The 10791-nt window shown below is 29.6% G+C and overlaps 2 protein-coding genes across 6 annotated transcripts in view; one reads left to right on the top strand and one right to left on the bottom strand.

The window, feature by feature from the left end:
• LOC106478398 (PMS1 protein homolog 1-like) overlaps positions 1-6425 on the top strand; it is a 48878-nt gene extending 42453 nt beyond the window's left edge. For both annotated transcript variants that reach the window (XM_022381992.1, XM_013938943.2), the window contains exons 13-15: positions 432-562; positions 2170-2330; positions 5249-6425. In XM_022381992.1, the coding sequence (XP_022237700.1) occupies positions 432-562; positions 2170-2330; positions 5249-5434 (478 nt within the window). In that variant the 3' untranslated portion in view covers positions 5435-6425. The remainder of the gene's footprint in view (positions 1-431; positions 563-2169; positions 2331-5248) is intronic.
• The window catches only part of LOC106478397 (kinesin-like protein KIF21A), a 117394-nt gene that overhangs the window by 4440 nt on the left and 102163 nt on the right, over positions 1-10791 (bottom strand). For 2 of the 4 annotated variants that reach the window (XM_022381989.1, XM_022381991.1), the window contains one exon: positions 9915-10443. In XM_022381989.1, the coding sequence (XP_022237697.1) occupies positions 10347-10443 (97 nt within the window). In that variant the 3' untranslated portion in view covers positions 9915-10346. Of the gene's footprint in view, positions 1-7460; positions 9875-9914; positions 10444-10791 lie in introns of those variants that run through there. The other 2 variants (XR_002609882.1, XM_022381990.1) reach the window with 2 other exon arrangements.

Below are 10791 nucleotides of genomic sequence, written 5' to 3'. Positions count from 1 at the left end.
ATCTCCGTATGCAGCAAAACTTGCCCATCACATTTCACCTTGCTTTCAATATGATATTTTTGATAGTGTACAATCTAAGAAACAGTTGCTTTTCAATAGTATAATTGAAAGTGCAAGATTGTCAAAAAAATTTATTCTTTGTAGCTAAATTTGAAAAGTTGATATTCTCTACACTTGATTGATGTAATAAAGTTAAACTTTCCCTCATTATGCTTTGTTTATTTTATTCATATAATAATTGGTTATCAAAAATGTGGAAAAAAATATTAACATTTATACATTTCTGTTGTCAATAAATATTTCAGTGATTTTCTATTTATTTACAACAATGAGAATGAAACAGTTGAGAAAAATAAGCATTAGGTCTAACAATCAAACATTGCATGACATATTTCTTTAATTTTCAGTGTTATTTTCTTCTTACTCTACAGTATCATTGGTGATGAATGGTTGTGGCAACTATTACTAAAGCTGAAACAGCTTGACAGTATGTTGGACTCCTACAAATTAATTACAGATGATCGATTAACTAAGAATGGTTTCCATATTAGGACTTTTACTAGTAAGTACCATTATATATCATTGAACAAAATAAAAATACCAACTGATGTATAATTTGTTTGTTTTTCAGGGTTTTTTTCTCATTTGTACTATTGAAAAGAATTTTCCATGATGGTTTAATATGTCTGTGATATTATTATAAGACATAAATGTTGATCTTGGAACTCTGTAGAAATGAATTTCTCCCAGAAAAATATTTTATACTATATCTTAGCTAATTGATATCCTTACTGAGATAATGGCTGATAGAGTAGATACATTTTCACTGCTTAATAATAATATCTTTTAGGATATCATTCATACCATGTTAAATGTCCCCCAGTGATATGTTTGAAAACTTAATTTGCTAAATACTGGGGTTTTATTCCCTACGATGGGCAGAACTTAAGATAGCCTATTGTGTAGCTTTGCACTAAAAACAAGCAAAGAAACAGTTAAATATTTGTGTGTAGGGGAGAGACTTAAAAAAAATTCAAATTAATTATGTCTTGACAAGGATTCTCCAGCTAATGATAAATGCATTTTAGTATAACATTAATCTCATGTTAAATACTTGTATGAATGGTGCTTTGGAAATCTATGCTAGATGTACAGAATTTTGACAGTATCAACAATAATAATTTCCAGTAAATTATTTGACACTTTCCAGATTTCTTTATGTCCAATTGTTCTTTGAAAGCTTTCCTTGAGCACACTTGTGTCTTTATAACTTCTTATGACCATTAGTGAACTATTGATTTCATAGCTGTTGCTGGTCTTTTTTTTTTTTTTTTTGGTGTTGATTTATTATAATTAGAAACAGATCTTGAAAAGATTTAAAGTGTTTTTTTTTCAATTGTTTCTTTGTGAAAGTATTTTATGTGTAATTTCAGTTGCCCTTTAAGAAAACTTTTTTGTTGCATTTTCATGTTTGTAAGTTTCATTCATATTAGAATCACAAGAGAGCAGTTTCATTCTACATGACATCAGAGCCTCATCATGGTTTAATGGGGATTCTTTTTATCTACTATTCGTAATAATGAGGGTACATCACAGTTGGTGGTGTGGCATATTTTCACAAGATATTTGCTCACTTCAGATTTGACCCTGAGACTGACCACATGGTAGAGTGTTCTGCTGACCTACAAGGCTAGCCTCCTAGTGCTTGTTAGTAAGGCATTTTTAGCTATTGAAACTACTACATTCTTTCCCTGTCACAAACAAGGCCTATCCTCAAAGTTTGAGGTGGCCTCTTGAACATCTGGCAAGTGTTCTAGTGACTGAGCCATTAGCATTTTTAACTACTGGAATAAGAATTGCTTAGTAACATCAAACAATTGTGTTGTGTTTCAGAAATTTTACGTGCATTGTTATCGAATGTGGGTAACAATGTTATGAGAATATGTGATACATTAAGTAGAGGCCAACAAAATGGATGATGTCATAAAATGTAAAACCTTGCTTGGTAGAAAATATGTACAGTGCCAAAACTATATATTGTTCAGTGGTAGATCTTATAACTTGAATAATTCTTTTTGTTAAAGTTACAAATTGTAATTTATTTTGTACTGATGTTTTAAAATGTAGTTTCTTTGGGTTTAGTTATTTTAAAAGTATGACACATTTTAGGTTCAGGAGAATTGCAGGCTGAAATCACCCACTTGGCCACTTCTTTACCATTTTATGGCATTACAGACTTGAAAGAGATCCTTCAACTGATAAACAAACAATCAGAAAGTTCCTTTTCTCCCAGTCAATGTCGTCCACAACAAGTTCTTCATTTCTTTCAAGTAAGTAATAATTCTGTCTTTATATATGGCCTGCAATGTTGATTCTTGTAAGATGTACATACTTCTTTTAACCCTTAATCCTGTATATGGCCTTGATCATTTTGACCAACCTTGAAACCATGAAACTATACATACATTTCCTGCATTAAAAATTATAGTATCTTCAAGAAATTTAGCAAGCTTTTAGAAAACATTAGAAGTCTTCAGTATAAAAAAACAGAGTTTTTAATTAAAGATTTGTCTGTAAATTTATGGAATCAAAGTTTGAAGTGCAAGGTGATTTTCATACTAAGATTAATAACCTTTAGAACCTTCTAAATGAATAAGTTTTTGTTTTTCACTAAAGATTTAATATTATATGAGCTTGGTCCATGAAAAATATGAAAGTCTAATTCCCCTTTCTAGAATGACTGCAGATTAAAACATAAGATTCCTTATTCTAAACTGCTTCAGGCTTGTAACAGTTTACATCTGTTTTTATTAATCTTATTCTTTGAACTAACTATTAAATTTCCATAATAAACTAGAAATCAGCCTGTGCATGCATAGATCAAATTATAGTATCAAATTACCTAATGCAAGAGTTCTTTGCATGTATATCTTGTGGAGAAATCAATTTATTATTTAACCTTTGAAGTTTCTAATTTTTTACATGTTAGTTACTTTTATAACATTGGATAAAAATTGTTAATAAAAATACAAGAAATTTAGAACTTGGGTGTTACACATTTTTGCAGTCGAAGACTTGAAGTGTTGGTAAAATTAACCCTATTTTTTAGCCGTGGCTCTTAACTTTTTTTTTCAGTACATACTTTTAGTTCATAGATCCATCATCTCTTGATCTAATTAAAGTTTTGGACTCAGAAGGTCAAACCCTTTCAATTGATGTATTTGACCATGCCCAAGGTCTCTTAAGATTATTTTACTTTAATACTTATAGCATTGATAAGAATGTTACAGCAAATATTCATTCATTAGTTAGTCAGGCTGCATTTTTTGTTGATGGGTAAAACAAAATATGCGGCCTAGCTAACTAATGAATGAATATTTGCTATAAAATTCTTATTAATGCTATAAGTTTGGCTGCCAATTTTGATTTTATTCCTTTAAGTCGCACCTTTTTCTTTCACACCTAAATTGTTTTTGATTAGATATCATCACTTTTTGTCAATACACACTGACAAACCACAGCAAGTAAGAAAGTGACACTTAATAGTAACCAACATTAGCTTTAAGATTACAATCCTATTATTCAGAACCAACCAGATTCTTTAAAATATATGGTGGCAGTTTTTCTTCTTTAAAACAGTATTATTAATAACTTCCTTTATACTAATGCCATGGAAACTAGATTAACAGTTTCTTGTCATCACCTGCATGCACTTGGTACAGCCACATCTAACATCATGTGACACTAAACACTCTTTAATTAGGAGAATTTTGTAAAATTTAGCAAATTGTGTTTAAAAGTTGGCAATGAATAATATTTGTCCACCTGTATGAATCTTTTGAAAACTTGAGCTAGAAACTGCTAATCTAGTTTGCTTGGCCTAACCATTACTTATGTATCTGCACATGCTTTTACCCTATAGTTTGGTGCTTCAAATTAGCCATCATAATTCGAATGACAAAAATGGTCTTCCTTTACTTTAAGCTGTAGCAAAAATTTCAGGCCGATAGTTCATGTGACATTTTGTATAGATGTGCACAAAAATTGTGGTCAAAATTGAGCAGTTTTTGTTGCTTTACACCAAATTTGATACCTAATTGTTGGATGTAAAGATCTATTAGTAAAAACATCCATAAAAGTAAAGTATATTTTTCAATCAAATAGTTTCCATACTTTCAGTGCAAAGGAATTCAATCAAAATTAGAGATTTTATATCTCATGTATTTCTTAATGGATTGCCTTGAAATTTGGTATGTGAAGTAAGGGTCCAGTAGAGCACAATTCACTAAAAATGTGATAGTTTGGATTACCACAGTCTGAACTACAGAAAGTGGAATATTGCTAAACTAACACACAGTGTGTCTTGATATCTTACCTATTTTGTTTGGTGAACACTGTGTAGTTTTAAAATCTTATGCTTTGATCCATAAGTAAAATTCAAAATTCCATGAGAGTAGTGAAGACTAAATTTATTATAAAAAATAAAAGTCTTAATAGTTGAATCTTGTTTCAAGTGGAAAGTACAGTTTGTTAAATAACTTAAGCTTAATGATGCTTATTTCATGAAAGACAGTATTGGATAAATGTATAATGGTAATATAAACCTACTGTTAAAATGCTGTGTTATAGTATAGAACACTTAAGCTGATGGAGCATAATCAATGAATTGGTCAATTTTCATACTAGTAAAACCACTAGTTTTGAAATGTAACCCTGGTAATATCCTTATATTATCATTGGAGATGGAGAGATCCTTTGTTTACTTTTTTGTTGTGGCCTTGTTGCCAGTATAGAAAATCCATCTTGCTTGTGGATTATTTTTCCTCACATATACACCCACTACCTAATATTTGTTAGATGATAAGACACATTCTGCTCCTGACTAGTGCGTGGTAGTCATGTTGGCTCATTTTCAGCATACAAGTTGTGAAAGAAGGAAAATTCATTCTGATTATGCAGGCAGAATTTAAATTATCAACAATAGCAGAAGAAGCAAAAACAAATAGAATGACATAGTGCAAAGCTTGTGTGTTTTACTAATATTTGGTTATTCAGTACTTTTTGTTAATTCTTATTGAGTTAGTAGTCTCTTCAGGTATGAAACGGAGGTTTTGCCGTAATTGTAGTGTCTCTCCTCCATTATCCATTTGGTACCACAGCTCATTAAACCAGGTAGGACAAGTATAAAAAATTTTAATTTTGAAAAATTTTGGCTAAATAACTATTATAGATAATTGTTTTTTACTAGGGAGAAGCTGTTAGAATTGCCAGAAAATCCCTTCCCAAGCTGTGTAAAAACGAACTGGAAGATTTAATTCAGCATTGTAATAATCAGCTTCCTCAGGGGTGCTCGAACTGTTTACATAATAAGCCATTTTACCATATTTTATATAATTTAAAAGAACTTCCACTAAGTCAGTCCCAGAGTGGATAAACCTTAATGTACAATGTGTTTATCAACTCCTGTGACATAACACATATGAAAAAAGTTTTAATCTTAGCACTTTCTAAATGCTGTTTAAAACAAATTTTATTTTTAAACTTAATGAGCAATTATTATATGCACAAAATGTGAGATTAACCAAATATAATAACTCACCTAAAAATAAAATCTTTAAGTCTAAATGTATATAGTTTTGACCTTTAATTGTTTTTAATCACAGAATTATAAACACACAAACTGCAGCCTTTACTCTTCCTATTGTACATAACTAGTTTGGCATATTAATGTACACATGAAAACACTGAACCAGCATTTAGAACAACTTTTTGCATAAAGCTTTGTTCTTTATTATTTTGAAGAAGGGAAATGGAAACATTTGTATCTGATAAACAAATAATAACCTGGACTATAACAACCTGGGCTCTAAGGTTATTTTTTTAGGTATACTTTGTCTGTAGTAAAGTGACAGTATTTTAATTATTACATTATATCTCATAGATCAAAATCCAGTAATAAAATCAAACACCACAGTTGGTTTTACTTCAGAAGTGTCAATATACACAGGATGTGAAGTTTGAAGATAAAAGAAATGAGTTTTATCTATTAATCACTTGTCACTTTTACAAAAAAGCTTAAAACAACCTTCACAACCTTTTTCTTTGTATAAAGTGTATTAAATATTGATTGCTATACAACTCTTAAAAGAAAACTACCCATAGCTCAACAATTTTTTTTTTACCAAAACTGCAAATGAATTATCACATTTTTTTACAAAGATACCCACTATTCTAACCTGTTAAATAGTTACTGTTTCTGATTAAATCTTGTCCATAAAATTCTTTATTACTTATACTGTAGTAAAAATCTATCAAATACAAGTTGTCGGACTTCTACAGATTGACCACACTTTTAAATGCAAAAATAATAATAGTTTACACGTACCCTCTCGCATTTTGACTTGTCAGAAACAACTGTAAAGCAATTGCATGAAGTCCATAGGAGTTGCAGGAAGTGGTCATTTCAGAGAAACACAATGGTAGGTAACTGTTTATCTTAGAAGATAATCTTATTGGCAACTTTTGTTGCATTTTAAGAAATCACTTTTCATGGTAAATGTATTAATACTATATTATGTATCAGAATGGATTTTTCTATTTCCACTACATTACTATTGACCATTAATAGATAAGATAGTCAGAAGCTGTTTAATTCCTTGCTATATGTACTTGAGGGTATAAATATATATACTGCAGTAAAGAGAGACAAAATTATACAGTCGTAATATACATGTGTATTATTCATACTAACTACAGACAGAATGTACCTTAATTTTATATATAAGTGGTTTCCACCTGAAAGGTTGTATCTTAAATACATTTACTTAATTTCATAATGATTTTACCTATTTGTGTATCATCTAAAATGCTGTATTACTCACTTTCATCAAAATAAAACTTATTCCCAGAAATTTACCTTAAACTCAATACCTAAAATGTAAATTATATTTTTGTATCATTTATTACAATTCTCACAGAAGAAGAAAAAAGTAACTCCTGCATTTGACATGAGTTTTAAGAACTCAAGGTCAAAGTATATGTATTGTGTATATGTACAATATAGAATTGTTTATAAGGGCAATCTTAAATCTTACTACTATTATTTAGAGTACAAACTAAAATTAAAGAATCACATCTTCACAACCACAGCTCCAAACAATGTTTTATCTATTGAATAACAAGTCAACTTGTTGCACAAAACAAAATATTTTAAATTATCACATTAGAAACCCTTAATACCATTAAAATATTCAAGGTTCTTTCTAAAACATATTTATAATGTCAACTGCACTGAAAACAAACAGTACACACAATAAAAGTTCTTTTGAAAAATTTGAACTAATAGTCTGGGAATACAACCACCTCTGTGCAGAGTCCATGAAATGTAACCTATAAAATTCATACTTGATTAAGACTATTGTTACAAGAAAATTTTGGATTAGCTAGGTCATAATTTCAGAGCCACATATATTCAAAGAATGACTGGAATGTTTTTTACAGATATCGATTTATTTCTTAACCATTTTAAAATATCTATAAAAGGAATAAAAAACTTGGTATTTCCTGGAATATGTTAAAAGAACATTTAAACATAAAAAACGGTTTATATTTTAACAAATATTTTCTTACAAATATAAATTTGTTTACTGTTTTAAGGCAACATATTAAAAATTGTACTGCTATATCATGGAATGTGTTCTTAACTTCAAACTTGTGCACCTAATCCAAACCTGATACTGATAAGTGACTATTACCTACTTAAAATTAACCAAAACCATTAGTCTAAGTTTTTGGAATTTGATTTAAAATGAAGGAACAGAGTTCAAATTGTGCAAAGTGCACATAAGCTCTTACTGTAAATGCTAAAGATTCATGAATTTTTATGCAGCTAGAACATTGTTGTTGAATACTTTTACTTAATTCATAAATTTGTTATCATCAAAAATAAACTTTGGTATCATTCCTAAAATACACAAGCTGAAACTATACCTTATATTGCAATAAAATATTTGCTGAATATGAAGATATGATGGGCAACAAAGAAAGATTAAAGATTTTTTTTTTTTTTATTGTTGCCAGAAATAATTGGTATTATTCCAATTTCTCTTAAAATTGTGTCCTGGAAATATATTTGGACGAATTATGCATTTCACTATTGGAAACTTGGTGATGGCTTTTATAATACATTTATACTTTGAAAGTACTTTTTTGACTGTTTTGTTTATTGGTAGCTATGCTAAAATACCCTCAGAAATTTTGTCATTTAAGTATTAGTTTATTAATAATAACTTTCAATCAGAGCAAGCTATGTACTAAAAGCAAAATTAAAAATCAACCTGGCCATTAGTATAGCTGATTACATAAACTTCTCTTACATTTCTACTTAAAAAAGATTAGAATTAATTGTTTCATTCGGTGGGTAATCTTCCTGTTAACAATATTTCTGGCCATAATATCATGAAATTCCACCACCAAGGAATTTCATAACATTTTCTGCTAGTACAATCATGTGTAAAAATTGCTTGTGTTGGAAAATTTGAACCCTGCTCAATAAAAAAAGTTTCAAAGTAACTTAAATAAATCTACAACTTCTAACATCATATCTTGTTTGAACATGAAATTTGTTAATACCTTTAGTATTACCACAAAAAATATAAGTGCAATGAAACTTGAGACATTCTTTACAATAAACTGAGAGTTAAACATGGCTAAATTTCAGGGTCAAGATAAAATTGTTTTAACTGAGTTAACGTATCATCAGGGAAAAAGAATCATAGGAAAACACTATCAATTATATTTTTACTCTTAACCCTGACTTTTAGTCAGTTTAACCAATGATTTCACTAACTAGTCTATGGATTAGTAAAAAATTATAATTTTGCCATAGATTACAAGAAATTGGTGATTAGAATTTTATGATACTCAAACTGTGTCTTCTGCTTCATAAGAACAGAAATTTAATTTTGAAGTTTTGGGAATAACAATAGCTTATATCTCAAAGAAAATTAAAAAAATTTAATTGTTAAAAATTAGCATTACTTAGTATTCAAATTTAAGGCAAAGTAGAATGCAGCTTCTGAATTTGGAATTTTAAATAATTAAGTCTATATTCCAGAGGGAAATCATGAAGACCTACTCTTTTCAATATTCCTAAATTTCATATTGATAACAGAGGACATATGAATAATATCTTGCCAAACTCCTCAGAATTCTATGTATGTTAATTACATTAGTTTTAGCTTATTTTTCTATGCTAGGAACAAAATATCCACTCTGAAGAAATATTGTGTACACAAAGTGTTAATGCTTAAAATTCTGGAAATTCACATTATCGTAACTGTAATAGCTTAAAGCAAGAAATAAAACATTTGAAAAAGTAGCTTCTTACCAGACAACCCTCAGTTACATTCCCACTATAATGTAAATTTTTTTATGGAACGTGTGAAAACCAATAGCGTTTCTTAAACACACACACACTTCATATAATCTTAAAAATGAACTTTTTTTTTTCACTCATTTTTAAAAGGAAAACAAAAATAGAAACATCATCTTTCATACAGGTGTATTATGTTCTTCATATGTACAGTCAAATGCTTTTTTTAAATAATAATGTCCAGTTTAACTGCACTAGTCCCACACACTATTTGGTTTACACCATCCCTCATCATGATTTATACATTTTACACTTTGACTTTTATTGAAGAAGCCAAGTGCAACTTTAGATTCTTCTTTGTTCCCACAGGAAAATTAGTAGCTTCTCTAGTAATTGAATCTTGCTTGGGGTATTCTTTGCATGTTTTGTTAAAGTCTCTCATCTTCAAAATCACTCATTTCCGGCAAGGTACGCAAGTGCCACAACCTCACAGTACTATCACTAATTAAAAAATAAAAACGGAAAAAAAATGTTAAAATAAAAAGGAAAAGCAGAAAGAGATTGTCCACTTAATTAACAAAATAAAAAATAAACTAAATACAAACCATACCATACAAAAGTTATAGGGGAAACAGTCAAGCTCCGTTAATACTCTCAGCATCATTACAAGTCAATTTTTCAAAAATGTCTGTATGTATATTCTATGCCCAAGTTCTTTCACACTATACAATGTACAAAGTCAGCAGAAGGGGGTTAAAGCAGTCCAAATAATAAGATGGCATGTATATTAATATCTTGGTGGTTGTAATATATTTTCTCAATTTGTCGGAGTAATTTCTAATATGTATCTCCATGAACATAAACATCTAACTTTCAAGATCATGAGCAAAGAATACAGAAACATTCCAAGCAACATGCATCATAACAACACAACAATACCTAATTATTAAAAGAAATATTTTAGATCATGGTATCAGAGACTGAAATCAAACACACGGGAACCAGAACAAGATTGAGGCTGGGGAGTCAGGGGAACAGCAACAGGTTTCCATATTTTGATAGATGCCTCACTGTAAATAAAAGATGTTTGAAAAGTTAGTACTGTTAGATAGAAAGAGAAAAATGCTAGTCAAGTAGAAAAAGCAGTCACAGTATGTTATCCTCATCAACTGAAAAAAAATTCTCAAATATGGATGCATTAGTTTAAATCATGATCTAAAATAAACAGCTGCATCTTCATTCACCATATGGATGTATTAGTTTAAATCATGATCTAAAATTAGCAGCTGCATCTTCATTCACCATATGGACGCCATTAGTTTAAATCATGATCTAAAATTAACAGCTGCATCTTCATCCACCATATGGATGCCTTAGTTTAAATCATGATCTAAAATTAACAGCTGCATCTTCATCCA

The sequence above is a fragment of the Limulus polyphemus genome, unplaced genomic scaffold (genome assembly GCF_000517525.1).
Source record: "Limulus polyphemus unplaced genomic scaffold, Limulus_polyphemus-2.1.2 Scaffold208, whole genome shotgun sequence".
Taxonomy (NCBI): domain Eukaryota; kingdom Metazoa; phylum Arthropoda; class Merostomata; order Xiphosura; family Limulidae; genus Limulus; species Limulus polyphemus.
The sequence above is the reverse complement of the archived record's forward strand: the minus strand, read 5'-3'. Positions and strand labels throughout refer to the sequence as shown.